This window comes from Perca fluviatilis, chromosome 24, assembly GCF_010015445.1.
Source record: "Perca fluviatilis chromosome 24, GENO_Pfluv_1.0, whole genome shotgun sequence".
Taxonomy (NCBI): Eukaryota; Metazoa; Chordata; class Actinopteri; order Perciformes; family Percidae; genus Perca; species Perca fluviatilis.
Window position 1 is genome coordinate 9,302,907 of NC_053135.1, and position 18,778 is coordinate 9,321,684.

The window sequence follows — 18,778 nt, forward strand, 5'->3', positions numbered from 1 at the left end:
TCTAAAGTGTGAAGCAGAGCTTCATTATAACTCGAGCAGAGGTGACAAGTACATTTTGCCTTTAAAATGAGAGAATAAGAGCTCCAGAATGATAATGATGATGATGGCCGTTATGGCAAAGTTGATAAGAAAAACATAGCACACTGTGGTGTAGCTGCTATTTTATTAGACAAAATGTTAAAATATTCATGCTCCATATGCTGCGTGACAACTATTCCCCTTTTTCATGTGTACACACACAGACACACACACACACACTGGATTGCCAGTGCCTGCTGTGACTTTATAACCATATCTATCATTAAGCAGTCTTTTTTTCAGGCAAAGCCACTAATGAAACGCATATGAGTAAGAATGAGTTTGCCTAACAATGTGCATGAGTGTATCATCAGTTGGAAATGTGATGCAAGGTGGTGTGTGTGTGTGTGTGTGTGTGTGTTGTGTTGTGTTGTGTTTGCATGTTGTGTGAGTAAAAGAGCCTCTTTCATCAACTGGTGCAAGCCCTGTTGCCTGAGTGAAGTTTATTGTTTCATCATAAAAGTCTCCAAAAAGATTATTAGAGCGCATAAACTGTACTCCCAAAATAAAAGCACTGTTGGCAAAGGTTTTAAGATCATAAAGATGGGAAAGGAAGTTGCAGGGGCACAACCGCAATACACAATCCCCTTATGACAGAATCCTTCAGGTCATTTAAAAACTTACCTTGTTGCATCTGTGTCCCTTTTTTGTGTTGTCCAGGTTTGGTAAGAAGAAAGACGACAAGAGCAAAGATGCTGCCAAAGCCTCCAAAAGCAAACTGGAGGCCCTAAGTGAAGAGGAGCTGGGCAGGATTCCTGACCAAAGAGACAGGTATGAATCCGACCTGGGTAGAATACGTGTATGTCTTTTTCACAGTTTAGGATGTCAAAGGAGAGGGTTTTACAACACAGGAAAGTGCTGAAAGAGCAAGAAAGTTCAGTCGTTGTCAGGGTTAATATAGTTAAACCAAAATGAAAATACAATATTTTTAGTAAACTGAAACTAAATAAAAGCTAAAACATTCAAAGAAAAACTAAACTTAAAACTATATTGCTAGTATAAAAAAATAAAAATGAACGTAAAACATTTCAGTTTTAGTTTTTTAGCTATAATACAAACTATATCACCACTGTGAAAAAGGAGACAGCGTGAATTTCCGTCAACTCTTGTGACATTGCAATAAAAAACTCTATATATATATATATAAAGACTAAAACTAAACCTTTCTGAAAAAAATGAACCTAAACTAAAACTAGCAAACACACTAACTTAAATGAAATCGAAAAGTCAAAAATAAAAATTTAATTGAAAACTAGCCTTGGTCATAGTACGCTGTTGGGATTGACACCCTACCTGACCATCTGTGAATGCCGATCCCGATGCAGCAACATGCTGGTCCTCCAAAACCGCTGCTCAGCTAAGCGTAGCACAGCGGTCTCCCATACCACCCGACCCATGGGTTCCAGACTAAAGACACATGCTCATTCTGAAGTGAAGAACGCATGTATTTGTATCGTCCCCATGTGTAACTGCCTCCTCCCCTCCTGTCCGACAGCTACAATCCGCGTTACGCCGAGATCCACTCGGGCCACTTCACCCCCGACGTAGAAGACGACGACAGCGACCCCAACTACGCCCGCATCAACAACTTCCGACAGCCGCCCTCGCCCCAGTCGTTCATCAGTCGAACGCCCTCCCCTGCAGCGCTGTCAAACCCGCTTCAGGCCTCTTCCGAGGAGCTGGATGGGCTCTACGCCAAGGTTAACAAGTCCAGACCGCCGCCTGCTCTACAGAACCAGCATCAAACCCAGGCAGACAGGTAAGGGATGGGGCTGGCTCATTTTTCTGTACTAACGAGGACCCAACTCCTTCCGGTTGTAATGCATAAGTGTTTTTTTTTTTCAATGTGTGTGTAGCATTCGCATCTGCAGTTCTGGGTAGATACACAAAGTTGTGTGGGTACAGTAGGTGTGTACACACGTGGCCACAGACCATGGCTTGACCAGCAGGACTGAAATATTTGGACATTTCTGCATTCATGCGCTGCCAAGCTGGAAAATGCACCCACACACATTTACACAGTACCGCCATGCATGATTTATCTAACTCTTCTGTTAATCGTTAAAATCTCTGAAGACAAAACTTGATAATTCAGTTTCTTCACAATATTCATAGCAAGAACTGGTAAGTATTACTCTGTATGCATGGTGATATACACAAAAACTTTGTTTGCAGGCAGTTTTGCAGCCAAACATAAAATATGGAGAAATATGAATGTTTTTCTTTCCTTTTAAGAATTTACTAAAGGCTCAGGCAGGAGTCCCAGCCCAACTATAGGATATACATTTTGTAGAGTATAAATAGTATATCCTCGGGCAGATGCAATCACCAGTGGCCAGCTCTTGTATATAAGTCCGGAATAACTCGAGGTGCTCATGGAAACCATATGATGAATAATGTGTATAAGTGTGTACACCGTGAAGTTAGAAAGGGCTAGGACAGTTACATATTTGTAACGTGTTGTGCATTGATTTTGAAATAAAAGAATGACTATGAGGGTTGGAAGTGCTAAATCAGCTTTAATTTAAGGGTGTTAGGATCCACATCACATTACAGTGAAGGAAATGCAGTCATTTTTAGACTTAGCCCCTTAATTTTACCAGACAAAACTCAATCATTTGTAATATTTAGTGCAAATCCTTTGCTGTTAATAACTTTCTGAAGCCTTCAACAGACAGACATCAGCCACTTCTTCACTGCTGATGCTCTGCCAGGCCTGTACTGCCACACATGCCCAGTTGGACAGTCTTGGCCCAGTCAAGAACATTATTTGGCCATAAAAACCTCCTTGGTTGCCTTGTCTGTATGTATGACATCATTGTCTTGCTGCACTGTCAACCTAGTACGGATGTGTACCTTAAAGCTAAGAGTTGGAATTTACAGTTAATGTGCTGGTTTGGTTTTACGGGCAAATATAATGACAAAATTAGATTTAACATGAGTTAAAAAAAATGAGAAGCCCCCAGTGTTCAGTGTAAAGTGGTTAATGCTTGCAGAAAGACAGTGCTTATGAGTGTTGCCATTACTCTGATAATATGTATTATTACCACAACTTTTTGAAACCTCCGAGTTTAACTTGCAGCCAGTTTTGTACGTGAGAGAGAAAGAGAAAGGAGTAAATCTAGAGAGGATTCTAATGCAAATTTATCATTTCCCGTATGAAATAATACAGGCCACATTAAAACTTCCCTCAACTTAAACTCTCTGACAGAAATTACTATTGACTTGCAAATCAAAGACTAAGCCCGAGACACCCAATCTCATCCAGAAAAGAGAGAGGATACAGAGAGAGAGAGAGAGAGAGAGAGAGAGGGGTTGGACATGGAAAGGAGACAGATGGGAATGGAAAGAAGTGACAGACGGAGGGACGGAGAGAAAAGAGAAAGCAGGGGGAAGGAGTGTAGAGAAAGAGGGAAGAAAGACAGAGCCAAAATAGAGAGCGAGAAAATGCGTTAGATAGGCATAGTAAATTCGAGAGGGAAGAAGTGACAGAGGAGAGGGTGCAGACAAAAGAGGAGGAGGGATAATTAGCCACAGTCTAGCAGCCTGACAGATCTGTTAGACCACTTTAGCTCTCATCCACTAGTGGTGGGTACTTCATTACCAGCCTGGTTTCTCCCTTTCTCCCTCACTTTCTCTCTGTCGCTGTGTCTCTTACACTCTCGGTGTGTCCATTCTCACTTCCCTGTTTTGCTTACAATATATATTAGATAGTATTAGCATGATGGATGAGGAGCCTTACTTTGGCTGGTTAACTCTGTATGTGAGGGAGTCTCCGGAGACGAAGAAAGAAAGGCATGTTATTTTTTTAGAAACTCAAATAGTGGAACGAAATTGTGGCCGTCACAAAAAGGTATTTTAGATTTTTAAATACCGTAGCTGGCCATGTCCGATGACCTCAGATGTACTCCATGGTCACACCCATTCACATTACGCATCCACACTCACACATTGGCCCCTCATCGCCGGCTATTTCCATTCCCGTTCCGCCACCTGCCGCTTGGTCGCTCATTCACAAAGTCGGTACATCTGTTAAAACACACACGCGGTTCGCTATGAGGTTGGAACCCACCGCGCCTTTTTATTCCCACAGACACACAGATATATACACACACATGGTCAGAAATAGACGCACACACAGCCACCCACGTGTAATATGTCTGCGAGGAAGCGCAGTGTAACCTAGCAACAATGCTGTGTGTGGTCCAGTGCGTTTTATACATAGACTGTATTAACGGTCTGTGGTTTTATACCACTGTGTGTGTGTGTGTGTGTGTGTGTGTGTGTGTGTGTGTGTGTGTGTGTGTGTGTGTGTGTGTGTGTGTGTGTGTGTGTGTGTGTGTGTGTGTGTGTGTGTGTGTGTGTGTGTGTGTGTGTGTGTGTGTGTGTACTGTATATATAAGTTGAAGTGCAAACAAGCCTACTTTTCACTTTCCAATTCCAATGTACCTTATTTTCCCACAAAGAAGTCCTTGACAGTTGTAGCATACACAATGTTTTATTGTTTCCAAGGGAACAACATATCTGGTTTCTTTCATCTTTTACATTACACAGTTTTAATGATGCTGAGTGGAAATGTGCTCATTATACACATGGGACATCCTTAATGCTAATATAGCTTTATCCAAATGTGTTTGAAGGTAAATGTGCATGCCTCTGCATCCACTATGTTTGCAAGGTTTTGCCAACTGAGACATGTTAGTCCCCCCTCCCCTCCCCTCCTGTCAAGGCCCTCAACAGTGGACTCCAGCGCTGTCTCCCTAATTTACTGTCGGACATTTTCATTAGGCCTTCAATGGCAGGTGTGTGCCGTGATATGCGTCGCATTTGATTAGCGCTATGCTAGAGGCTGACCTGTGGAGAAAAAAGGTTAGCTATGCTTGTCAAATTTTATTAGCCAGAAGGCACTCTTTGTAGCTGGAGCAAGATACCGGGAGATGACATGAAAGAGGAGTGAGAAAACGAGAGAGGCCAAAGCGAAGAGATGTAAGGATGAGAGAGGTGTGTTGTAAAAATGCACCATTGTGCTAAGAAAAGTAAGTTGAAGTTGAGCTTGTAAGCGAAGACAAGTAAATGACACATCAGAGAGCACGCTACCAGATTTCTGCCATGGTTCAAGCAGTGGCACGACGCACGAGAAGTACATGCCGCTAAGTTTACCTGACACCGTGACAAAGTCCAATTCTCAAATCACTTTCGACAGGCTTGACTAATTGTCACAACATATTTTCGAAAGAAGCTACAGGGTCTTTTGGATGTCGATTTGTTGGCTCCTGTTACAAGTCCTGAATAGTGTTGGTTGTCTTCCCTGCTTCCTTTTTCTCCCGGCCATTTTAGTGCGACACTGAAGACACGTTTTATTCCCCTGTAGAGAGACAAGATGTGAAGCAAACAGCCTGCAAAGCTGAAATTATATAAGGAGGCTTCCCATAAAGGCAGACGCAGAAATTCACTATTTCTGTATCTCACACAGAAAATACATTCTCTTGCTTTCTGTTGTGGATTTAGTTGTTAGGCAACACCTGCCTGAGGAAGAGCTCAAACAGAAAGGATATGTTGTTCACTTGAACACAACACATCATTAGTGGAGACGGCATATTAAGTCCTTCTAGTCTTCTATTCCCTTTTAAAGCGTCTTTCACTGGAGCTCTATCTTAGCAATTAAAATGTTTTCTTTTTGCATTCAAGCCGCTTCCAGCTTTTCTTTTGTCCATGGTCACTTACACGGAGGAAACGGACTGTTGCTGGAAGCTAGTGCTAGATTGTGAGTTAATCAAGTTTCATTTTTATGGCTGTGCACTTAACAGAATGCAGATACATGGTGAGTAATGTGTCTGTTAGATTAGATGCCAGTGAGAACAGACTGCAGACTGCAGTTCAGACAGTATAAAAAAGGTGCATTTCTTTATCTGGGGGGATAAAACCTAAAAACCTTTGTTTTCCCATCACTTCCAGTTTGAAGCTCCACTGAGTTTCTGTCCGACTCTATTCCCAATGCTACACCAGGAAACCAAACATTGACCGCGCACTTTGATGTATGCTTACCTCCAGCATGCACGGAGCAAAGAAAAAGCTGCCTGCCTGAGCTTTTTTCCCCCCAGTGTGTTGTGTTTAAATCAGCTGGCCGCAGCAAGAAGAAGTCGCCAAACCAGCCGGCGGCGTTGCACACTTCCTAATTAGTCGGCCCCCACGCTGGCTAACACCACGGGATAGTTTCTTTTCTCACACACTCTCTCCTGCACGCTTTCATATAGCAGACGGTTTTGTTCTCACTCCAGTTCCCCTGCTCTTTCTTTCACGCTTTTCCAAGTTTCCCATCCCTGTGTTTTTCTAGCTGTTTGGTTTTGCTCTCATTCTGTCTTCTGATGCATCTTTCATTTCATGCACCTGTGTCTTATCTTCTCCCTCTCTCCCTTCAGTCTCCATCCTCCTCTAGTTCTTCTGCTGGCTCGCTCTCAGATCAACCTGCATAGTCAGGTACTCTAAAATATGGATGAAATATGATACTTGAAGGGAAAACACGTCCGCGCTATTGCTGTGGTTGAGCTAATAAAGCAAAATAAGACTTGATGTATTGATTAGCTGTGTGTCTATTTACCTCTCCGACACTGATGCCCTTATGAACTTACTAGACCTGTGTACGGCACATGTAAAAACATTTGTGTAAGGAACCAAACCCAATCTGGCATAAACATTAATTCTGCTTTATTACAGTCTGCCTTGGTGTTCTCTCCCAAGTACATTTAGCTAACCTTTGCTCTCACATCAAACTGCACTATTGAGAAAATTGTATATCACTAAAGCTGAGATCTATTGTGTTTATGCAACTGACCTCAGGTTTGCAGACAGGCAATCAGCAGCAGTTATTAGCTGCTGATGACAACAGGGGAGACTACCTGTCTCCCCACACACACACACACACACACACACACACACACACACACACACACACACACACACACACACACACAGAACAGGACAAATGTTTCTGCTTATACAGACACATACACACATCCCTCTCTCCCGCCTCTGTCACTGTTTGGAAAGCAGCCTGCTGAATTGTCAACCCATCAAACTGCTACTCAAACGTCAAAGCCCTCCCCCACCCACCCCTCTCTAATGTTTTATCCGGAATCAGCCTCTGTCTTCAGCTGTTAATATGATAATATTTGGCGTTGTCAGTGATGGAGGCCGCGGCATAATGAGATAATTACAGTGTTGTTTCATTGGGAGAGCGACACGCACGCTCAATCAAAATGGCAGCACTAATTACGGGCCCAGGGATTGGCTAATGGGTTCGGTGGAAGAGGGGTGGCGTGAAAAAAAAAGAAAGTAAATCTTAACTTGTCTCTGTGTGGGCATTCTCTGAAGGTCTGTTTGTTTGTTTGCTTGGGTGTGGAGAGGGGTAAGTAAGAGTAATAAAAAAGCAAATAAGTGAATACAAGAGATTATGTGTGAATATGTTAACAGAAAGGTTGTCTGCAGGGCGCAGCCCTGTTTGTGGGGGGGGGGTACAGAGATTAGTATTGATTAGCTGTGTGTTGAAACCAACCATTATACCAATCTCAAGAAGCAACAATAAGCACGACTGAATGCTGCCTCAGATATCCATCTTTATAAAGGAGAAGCATCTTGGCTGTGTGTTTCATAGCAGCACGGAAACTTTTAGAAAGCTCTCTCCTCATGGCAGCAGGATTGAGTTTTGTGTCCTGAGCGCCTGCAGTGAGAGTACACAAACTTAAGTTTGTGTAGATTAATAGCGAGACCACATACTGCCACGGAAGTCTGTGTAAAGGCGCTGACACACCAACCCGATTATCGGCCGTCGGACAGTCTGGTCAGGTCGGTGACCCGAGTCGTCGGCGTTCCTTGTGGCCGATTTGACATGTTGAATCGGCCAGTGGGAAGTTGGACCCAATGACCAATCTGATTGGTGGAGTGCTAGCCCTTGACTAGCGAATAAGTCCACGAGAAAACCGGTGCTGACTACGCCAGTATCTTCTTATTACTAGCCGTCGTATTTTCTGCCGTTCAGCGAGTAATGACAGCAACGATCCTTCTTGACTATCACCACTCTCTGATGAAAACTCAGAAAAATCTGTGTTTACTAGGTCTAGAGAGATGTTCTGTCATTTCCGGTTTTCATTTTTTGGGAGACCATACAGATTAGCGCCGCCTGCTGTTACGGAGACGTATTACGTCTCACGCACGCACAGAAGGTACGCTCGAGTCGGCGTCGCTTCGGTGTGTTCCAAGGCACTTCTTTGACCTCGGGGAGCCGACTGATCAGTCCGACTGCCTTTTCTGCCGACTGTCCCCTCTGGGTTGCATAGAAGGCTGCATGAAATCAGGATACACAAACACAGGCACAAACACACAGTGTGTTCCACATGCTAAATCGCAAGGATTAACTACACAGAAATACACACTTTTATACATTCCTGAGGTCGTCTTCACACCCAAACATACACTCAGAGCCTCAGCCAGATTTTCTAATTAAAGGCAGGGTCACAAGAGAGACTTAAATATGTACTGTAAGCTATGTACTTCACTAATGAACCTCTCTATCTGCTCTGTGCCTCTCTCTCAATTTCTCTCTCTCTCTCTCTCTCTCCTTTGCTCCCTTTCGGTCAATATCTGCCTGGGGGTCAGACCATTAGAATGTACGGCACAACGGCCATTTGTTGAAGGCTGTGTGGGTGTTATGTGTCAGACAAAGGGCTTCCTTGTGTGTTGCTGTTCAGGGTATTTGAGTTTTACAGATGCAGAGGAAGGGTGAAGAGTTTGTTTGTTTATCCTTGTGTTACTTTTCTTTTTTGAATATTTTTGATACAGTGTGTATCTCCTGAGGACGAAATAGCAAGCGAACAGCATATCAGTGTCAATATGAGATACCTGTTTCCAATGCAGCCAGTAAACACAGATAAACGACAGCACTATGTCGTTCTCTGGTAGCACATCCTGAAGGATTGTGCTCACTCGAGCACGCCATTTATGTCTGTCCTTGTGTGTGTGTGTGTGTGTGTGTGTGTGTGTGTGTGTGTGTGTGTGTGTGTGTGTGTGTGTGTGTGTGTGTGTGTGTGTGTGTGTGTGTGCGCGCGCGTGCGCGTGCGTGCATGCGGCCACACCCTTGTTTATGTGTACTCGGCTCTGTACTCTCAGGTGTGTGTAGCTTATCTAACATAAAGGTCCAGTGAGCATGATGATGTTTCTCTTTAAGTTTTGTCCCCATTCTGTCCTGAGTTCTTATCTCTTCACTGGCAGTCGCTGGCAATTTTTTTTATTTTTATTGTTTCACTTTCTTGCCAAGGTCAGGTTCAGCAGGATCATTTAGATGTTGACTTGTCATCGGTCTGTCTGTAAATCCATCAAGTAAAGCAGCTGCATTGGTCTATGTGACTTTTAAGTGAAAAGCACATCCATCAAAGGTTGTTCTACCGTTTTTTTGCTTTATTTGTTCCACCTTGGTTTTTATCTGTCAGCTGTAGAAAGTTCAGTTCAGGCACTGATGTCTTCTCAGAGGCAGTGCTTTGTGGATATTATCTGTCTGCCCGTCAGTCTTCCTGTGCTTTCAGGGACTGTCACTGCAAAGCAAAAAATAATACAGGTGGATTTAAGAAAGGATGAACGTGGCTTTTTCTTCCCTTTTTAATTCCCAGCTGTGGTGAAAATGAAACCGTTCATCATGGAATTAGTTGTTGTTGATGTAAACCCTGTCTATACAACAGCTTCTCTCCAAACACCAACTATCTGGCATTATTAACGCCTGTCTGTCTGTCTGTCTGTCTGTCTCTCCGCAGCGATCAGCGTCTCCAGGCGCTGCGTAGGGAGAACCAGCAGGCCCGAGCCGCTCCGGGCTACGACGAGCTGGACGCCGCACGACGCAGGGTCCTGGAGCACGACCCACACCGGGTGAGTGTGCATGCCTGTGGGTGTGTAGCCTAGCAATGGCAAACCGTTTTTTTTAATACCAGGAAATAAGTTTGCGTTGAGTGCTAATTTGCTTCTTGCCCCAGACATCCATCCAAATGCCGTGGAATGACTGACATGTACAGCAAGACATAAACCCATACTGGGCAGTAGTTTAAAAAGATTGAAATGTTAAATGTGTCTCCAGAGCACCCCAGTGTTCCTGTGAGCCCAGCTTGTTTTCCCCTGTGCCTTTCTCAGGCTATTTTCAGCTCTCTTGTTAACATTTTGAGATGCTGTGTGCCACCGAGGCGGCGCCCGCTCTCCTCCTCATTTAGTTTATGGAGAGATCTATTAGACCGGTGACATTTCCATCCACCCTTTACTTTAGCGCTATACCCCAACCTTGTCCCTTACTTCCTCTCTTTCCACATTTCCTCTCTGGTATTATTGTCCTTGTTCCCTCTTCCCTCTCTTTTCTTATTTTGGACAACAATGGGCTAAAATTTCACTGTAGTTGCCTCTCCTAACCGAGCTGCGCTGCTAAATGTCCCTGAACCTGTATTGATCCTGCCTCAGGATTCATTTCATTTGCCTCTGTACACTCCCAGACTCAGCATACTCACCATGGAAATCAATGGCCGTTTATCAGCCAGTTTAAAATGCGAGCCCAAGGATGCAGAAAATCACACTTTGATCCGAATCAGAATCACTGAGTCTTTGCGAAGGCATTTCCTCCGTGCGAGATTTCTTTTTCATTAAATGACACAACTGAGCAAAGAGAGGGGCAGAGGCAACTGGGAAAATACAGGATGGATTTACTGACAGCATCGCCGATACCCAATCACCTGACACAACCTGCATCCTGCTGTGCTCGTTTCCTTCGCTCATCGTGGTCTGTGTGTTTATTGAGCAATGAAGCTCTGCCGAAAACCAGTCTTCATTAGGCACTAGCAGACACGCGCCACGGTTGCTTTCGTTGATGCCCAAGGGCTTTGGCAGTCATTACACATCCCTGTGCAGCATGACTTTCTGCCATCAGTTGGTCATGGAACTCTGATGCAATTAAAGCGCAGCTAGTGTGAGGAGCAACCTCTGATCTGATTTATTTTTCACCCCCAAAAAACAAAAAAGCAGTGTCCAGGGTGAAAGTCAGCGGTGGGTTCCTCCCCTGAGGAGCCTGATAATGAAACACCCCACTCACAATCTCACACACACACACACGAGAATAGAAACAGTAAAACACCTGGGAAGTATTATTGGCTACAGAAAAAAGAGAGAAGATAATGGAATGTTGAATTAGAACGCAACATGATTGCTGAAGGATGACTGTGAAGTAATATTTTAAGCTAACATATGAAGATATAGTATTGCAACTGTAAATCCACAAAAAAAAAGGACAAACTGAAGCTTTTCCAGAAATTTCCTCGGCCCTGAGTAGTGTCTGCAGTCTTCACACACACACACACACACACACACATTCACACACACACACACACCCTGTAGGGAGATGACCACCAAAAGAATAAGCAGAGACATGAATAGATTTTCTTACCACAGTCTGTGCTTTCGTACTAATTTTTGTTGATGTTAACTCGGGTTAGTGTGTTGCCCAGAGTTCTCCATCTCTAACGATGACATTGACAGAAACAAACACAGGCACAGGACACACATTTATGCCTCGCAGACACGCACATACAGCATAGTGGAAGGTAAGCCTCCATTATCTAGACTTACAGAATCACTTTTTAGGTTACACAAACAAGATTACATTTATACTAATCGTAGAAGAGCCTTGCATCTATCTATTTCCAATAAGTTCTTAGTAGACATAACAAAACAAAACAGAAGCATCCTTGCTGTGAGTATAAAAAATGTCTGTATGAGACTAGAATAAGGCATAAAAGAGTGATTATGTTGATGGTTGCTCTCCTTCATGTGCTGACAAATTAGAGTTGACCGTGTCCACACCTTTGGATTCCCCAGGATATTACTCCACGCACATTTACCTATTTTCTCTCTCTGTGTAACAATAGCATGAATGCAAAGCACTTGAGCGCGGCACTCATTCGCTTGCTTCGGCCTTGTGGTATCAGCCTGTTAGCTGCCACCGCCTCCACCACCTCTATGAGCGCCTCGCTGCTCTTTTATGCACAGCCATTTATGTAGCCTTGAATGGTTAAAAAGGTTTTTCCAAGCTCTCCACACAAGGCCATGAGCACCCTTCTCTCTCTCTGAGTGGTGTGTGCGTGTGTGTGTGTGTGTGTGTGTTTGTTTGTGTTTGTGTGTGTGTGTGTGTGTGTCCATTTACTCTCCTGAGCTAGAGGATCCTAGGTGACACACTAACCTAAGCTGACGTAAACAAAGGGATAAGGAACAAAAGGCGGCAGTTACGGTATCTATTCATGTCTCTGTTTATTCTTTCAGCAGTCGTTTGTGGACATGATCTGGAGGTGGCCATGAGCACCCTTCTCCCTCTCTGAGTGGTGTGTGTGCGTGTGTGTCTGTCTGTGTGTGTGTGTGTGTGTGTGTGTGTGTGTGTGTGTGTGTGTGTGTGTGTGTGTGTGTGTGTGTGTGTGTGTGTGTGTGTGTGTGTGTGTGTGTGTGTGTGTGTGTGTGTGTGTGTGTGTGTGTGTGTGTGTGGCGAGTCACAATTGAAGTGTGCGTGCGTGTGTAGCTAAATCTGGTCTTCAAAAAGGACTTCATGTCCCTTCCTCATTTCTCTCCTCTTACCCCTCTCCCTCTGTGTCTCTGTCTATCTATCTGCCTCTAATTTGACCCTTTCCCCCATGTTCCCTGGCTGTGGATAGGTCACACTTGTAATTATGACAATCACACTGTCCCCTTCTCGCTGTCTATTTTTCTCTATATGCTAATGATAGGCTCTCTGTAATGTCTTGATGGCCAATTAACCCACAAGAGTGCATGAGCCATGTATAGACTTCTTTTGTTCTATAAGATGAGTCAGAAATAACTTTTCTTTTGCATGAGACACTTCATTGTTGTAGGGACTGATATAGTTCTTCACTCAATATTTCAATAACTGACTACAATAGTTGAATTATTCAATGTCACACTATATAAAGTCATTTTTTAACTAGTTTCCATAAAGTTAAGGGTCTCTTGTGTGACAGATTCAAATAAGAATGGTCAAAATGAATGCGGCAGAGGCCAAGCTATCCCGTCTTATAGTCCCTACTATTGGTGAAGCTCCATTAACACTGGATCCTATATTTCCCATAATGCAGCCAGTACGGTAACATCTTTTCAGTACATCCCCCCCCTGGCCATGTCTTTTAGACTTCACACCTCAGTTTGCAACACATACTTACTGTTCCTGAATTTGTTGTTCAAGTCCAAGCCCAGATCACCTTTCTTTCTTTCTTTTTTTCACTCACTCACTGTTGGCCTATTTGCCCCCTAGTGGTCATTATAATAAAAGATGATGTCTATAGCTGATGCTGCACTCTCTGACACAGCAAACATGCGGGGAGCTTCACATTATGCGTCTTTGTTTACTGTAGTCCTGATTGCATGTCTATGGCATGTTTATTATAATGCAGACTGTACTTAATGTGCATTCCAGCTGACCGTGCATAACATGTGACTCCACAGTGAACCAGAGTCTTGTTTAGCCAGTGTAACAAAGACCCACACCAAAGGCACACGGTATAGGACACACACACACACACACACACACACACACACACACACACACACACACACACACACACACATGCATCTTATCTCAACTCATTACCCTGTGAATCGTAAACAACAGTGGCAGCCCATGTGACACCTTAATGAACACAGAAGTCACAGAAAACCACACACTGAACTACACACTCGGAGTCATTATAAGACACACACAGAGAGACGCTCACACAAGTCCAGATACGACTTGTCATCCGTTGCGCAGCTGTTTTTTGTACTTCTCTCTAATGTTGTGTGTGTAGACATCCATCACCTTGATGATATTTTAATGTCACATCCTCAGGCTGTCTCAATCTCTCCCTCTCTCTCACTTTTTCCTCTCCCTCCCACACGTCGGCCATCACTTCATAAATAAAACCCCCACATCATTAAGTAAACACGCACCAGCCTGTCACGGTGATAGATGGCCTACACACACACTCAAAGACGCGCGCACACACACGGGCACTGGTGATCCGTGCGGGATGCTTCATGCCCACAGGCAAAAGCCCCCGACGGGTTTCTGCGCCCACAGTCCTAATGAATGCACACGTATTCATCTGTGAACTTGTTCTAAAAGCTCACTTTTGGAAAATCTGTGTTGAAAAATAAAGTCAGAAAGTTATTATCAGCAGCAGATTTCCAAATGTGGTGGTGTAACACTTAAAATGTGTCCGCAGGCCCTTTGTGGTTAGATACTGATATTTAGTTTTGTTTTCTGGTGAGATACGTTGGCTCCCACTGCGCCCCAGTGACTGGCCACCACTGCTTTCTCCTGACAAGTGCCTCCTCTTACCACATACCTTCTGCTGTGAACAATTCAGGCTCTCTCTGCCTCACTCACCGAGGACACACACTCACACAGAGCATGGGGTGTAATGGATGTGCTGGCAGGCTAGTCCTGCTGTGTGCCTACTGTTGGGAAAGCTGCCACAACAAAATGCTGTTGCCCAGCAGAAAGCTGCTTATAAAACAAGAGGGGGACCCAAGGGAGAGAAACTGGAGAGAGGAGTGAGGGAGCAAGTAAATGAGGGAGAGAATATGAGGGGAATGGGAAGGGGAGTGGCAGCGAGGCAGCCAGTCAGAAGAACAGAGAGTGAGAGGGGAACAGAGAACTTATGTGTTTATGAGAAAGAGAGTGAGAACACGACAAAGCAATAAAGCAGAGTCGAAGCAAATAAGACTTAAAGAGACGCCTTAGGGGGAAGATGGGTTGGATGAGAAATAGCACATCTAGCAAGGGAAGCTGGCTTGGCACGAGGAGGAGAGAGATGGGACAGAGGAACTGACAGACACATGGAGGCATCGACATAAACGACTGAAGGAATGGAGCGGGGGAGGAAGAGAAAGATGTTTTCAGGTGGTAGAAAGGACGTTGAGACTGACGCAAGCATGGGATGCCCTTGAACATGATATTACATCTCTACCTAAGGGGGCAAAAGAGAAGGACATTTCCCATTGGGAGCATCAAGTTCAGCTGAAATTCTGCAGCATACATATTTATATTATAAATACATGTTCTGTGCTCTTTTAAGGAAGCTTTGTTTCTTTGTTTCCATCTGATGCACCCCCCCCTCTCTCTTTCTCCCTCTCTCTCCACTCTGTGCTGTCCAATCAATTAGAAACTTTTTCAAATAAACTGTTAAAAATGTCGATTTACAGAAGAAGATGAATTGGAGAAAGGCAGTGTGGGAGGCCGAGATGCTAGTGCGTGCATATGGAAGAGAGCGAGGGAGAGAGAGCAGCTGGTCCGGGGGTGTTTCTCTGAAGGAGGCTGCACTAATGTTGGTCTAATGTTAGTGTTAATCAGGTTAGCATATGCCCTGTGTGTTGATTGGAGGTTTTACTGATGCACCTGCCATATTTTAATGAGGAAAGTGAGAAGGATGATTGGCTGACACACACCATCACTTAACAACCTTTCTGTCCCTTTCACTTTTTTCCTCTCTTACACACACAGGCACACACACACACACACACACACACAAAATCCCCATGGGAAAAGCTGCATTTGAGGCATCCAAGAAAGTTGGATTAAGGCCCACTTTCTATATTTTGCGAACAGTTTAGAAATGTAGCGTACTCTAGACTGACTTTGCACACACGTCATGCACTCGCGTATTAACACAGAAAAGACGCGTACATGCACACACCCTACATATAAATGAGCGTGACCGCCAACTGAACATCACACACACATTTTATAACAGACTTTTAAGAGGTAACATACCACAAACACATAACTGCACGCAATCCACAATCAACCATAAAAAGGCAACATGTACACACACACACACACACACACACTCAGTCACCATCAAAGGGCTGCAAACCTCAGCTTTGGCCAAACTGAAGCTGGTTTTCAGAGTTCATTTCTCTGTAGGAGGCTCCAGCCAGATCCATGCTGGCAGCTCTCTCACACACACACACACACACACACACACACACACACACACACACACACACACACACACACACACACACACACACATAAACCTTTTGAGGAAAATCTCGTAATACAGTAATTACAAGAAATGCAGTCTCTTGTTCCTGGTTTCTTCATGATCCTTTAGCCCTGTGCAGCAGTTGAAGCCTTTGCCGATCAAAGGCTGCCCGTCCTGACTCACTGGACCGGGCTCGGTGCTATTCTGGCCCGTATAATTACACAGGCCCCGCCACAAGTTAGTGTTTGGATCATACACCCCAGAATAACCCTGAACCCTGCTACTGTGAACAGCTACTGGAAAACAGGAGGAAAATGATAGGGGAGAAATAAGGCAAGAAGTAGAGCTAACAGGAGATCGTGGAGGTGATAATTATAAAATGAAAGTCGTGCTGCAAAGGTAATTCCTCTTTACAAGCTATTTAGTCCTATGTTAAGTCTCGCAAGATAATTGTAGGTTAAGGTACTTGACAGCAAGGTGAGTTTAATCCATGTTTTGCAATTATTTCTTGCACTAAGACCTTTAAATGTTCCAGAATACGGCACATTATCTGAATAGGATGCTTTGTGATTATTTGTGTATTGATTGTTTGCAGATAGGAGAGTAGAGACAGCGAGGAATTTCATACTTTTTGACCACCTATATCGTTTCACGTCATCTGCTCTTTGCCGTCGGCTCTCACCTCGTTGTTTGATTGGCGCACACAGGAGCGCTGCCTCTTTTGCTCGTTCAAACACCCAAGGCCCAAGCTGAACTCTTGCTCACACTCTCAGGAGACAAAGACAAGAGTGAACATCTCCGTCCGCCATTATTTTTCCACCCATCGCTATCAAGAGTTTTCACACACACGTCTCGCACCTTTCTCTCGCTTTTCTCTTTGCAAAGTCACAATGAGCGATTCCGTCCACGGACTCCTCCTCTCTGTCCTTGTCTCCCCAGCTCATCCCCGAGGCTCAACACACTCCTCACCCTCTCTCCTCTCTTTTGTTTTAAGTAACTTCATTCCAATGCTGCACAGCAACCGGGTGAGGATTTTTATTTTTTTCCCTACCTCGTCTCCCTCCTCCCCATCTGGGGCCTACAGAGACTTATTTGGTGTCTGTCTTTATCCCCACAGCTTGTCTCGGGCCTACAGGCAAACTGCAGAGTGTGATCTGTCTGCCAGTTGATAAAAATCTCCCATTCTGCTCCTCACTCGCACCCGCTCCCACTTCAAAGCTCGTCACCAGTCTATGTTTGAGTTAAAGAACGGTCGGCTTTGAGTGTGTGCGTCTCTTTGCTGAGGTCAGACTTTAACATCTTACCGAAAATAAATTCATAGTCTAAATCATTTTTCTCTGCTAATTATACAAAGGGCATTTTGTTGTAGCAATATTGTGTTACACTTTACTTAAAGGTAGCTACAAAAGAGTGACATGACACTGTCATGGACATGTCAACGTTTATGACATAACACTTCTGTCATTAAGTGTCATTCGGTTTTTGGGTTAGAGTTAGGGTTCATATGTTCATAACACTGTCATGTCACTCTTATGTAGATACTTTCAATTAAAGTGTTACCCAATATTGTGAAGTCCTAATCAGTTTTACCACACATTAATATCTTATTCTTGATACACGAATGTTTTGGAAAGAAATTTCTTTATAATTTCTTTAATATTTGTTTTATTTTGCATTTGTACACCTGTGCTTTCAAGCACTAGTGGAAAACGTAATATTCACCTTTGACTATTAACAATCACTGGCTAAATATGAACCAAAATGAAATTCATGAACAGTTTACACACACAAGAGGAATAACACAATTTGCTTTAAGTTATTTCTTCATTAAATGCTCATATTGTCCTTATCCACTCACAGTTTTTTGGTTTTCCATTGGCAAAAGTTGTGGACAGTACATAGTACCTGGTACTTTTTTTAATACCACCTCGGTCAAGATTCCAAGTGAGCTGAGCCGATACCAGACGGTAGAGTTTAAACACCACAGACTACTGATTGGTCAGAGAGAACATTGTACATCCTGCACAAACCCGCGATTTGTAAATAGCCAAGCTACCGTCAATAGTGACTGCAATTCTTTTATTCACTCGAACCAGATTTTATAAAATGGCAGACATTCCTCTGTTTGGTTGCTGATGAAAGGGATTCAGCGAGTCTCCCGATGAAGATGATGTCACAGCAGTTTCACATGGCATCTTTGTGGCCATCAGCTGAGAATCCCGCCTACACTGAGGGCTTTCTATCCGCAGTGGAAAACTGAAAGAAAAAACTACTAGTACCAAAAAAAAAAAAAAAAGGTGAGTCCAGTTGAGCAGGGCCGTACCATGCAGTGGAAACACGGCATTAGAGCCAGTGGAACCACGTAAACCATTACACTGAAAGGCTGGGACATCAAATGGGCTGCGTCACCATCAGAAGAGAAAAAATTTTCAAAAAAAAAAAACAAAAAAAAAAAACCAAAAAAAAAAACAAAAGCTTTAAAAAAACACAACGCCAAAAAAAAAAAAACAAAAAAAACACTTTAAAAAAAAAAAAAAAACACAACGAGGAAAAAAAAAAAAAAAAAAAAAAAAAAAAAGCAGGCCATTGGAGGGCATGAGGAGCTGGATTCAGTCATCAAAAGCCTCACTGGTGGTGGTGTCAACCCCCACGTC

At 43.7% G+C, this 18,778-nt stretch overlaps 1 protein-coding gene across 3 annotated transcripts in view; it reads left to right on the forward strand.

Moving 5' to 3' along the window:
• The window catches only part of pard3ba (par-3 family cell polarity regulator beta a), a 143,896-nt gene that overhangs the window by 105,389 nt on the left and 19,729 nt on the right, over window positions 1-18,778 (forward strand). For all 3 annotated transcript variants that reach the window (XM_039793245.1, XM_039793246.1, XM_039793247.1), the window contains 3 exons: window positions 739-849; window positions 1,574-1,837; window positions 9,879-9,990. In XM_039793245.1, coding sequence (XP_039649179.1) covers window positions 739-849; window positions 1,574-1,837; window positions 9,879-9,990 — 487 coding nt within the window. The remainder of the gene's footprint in view (window positions 1-738; window positions 850-1,573; window positions 1,838-9,878; window positions 9,991-18,778) is intronic.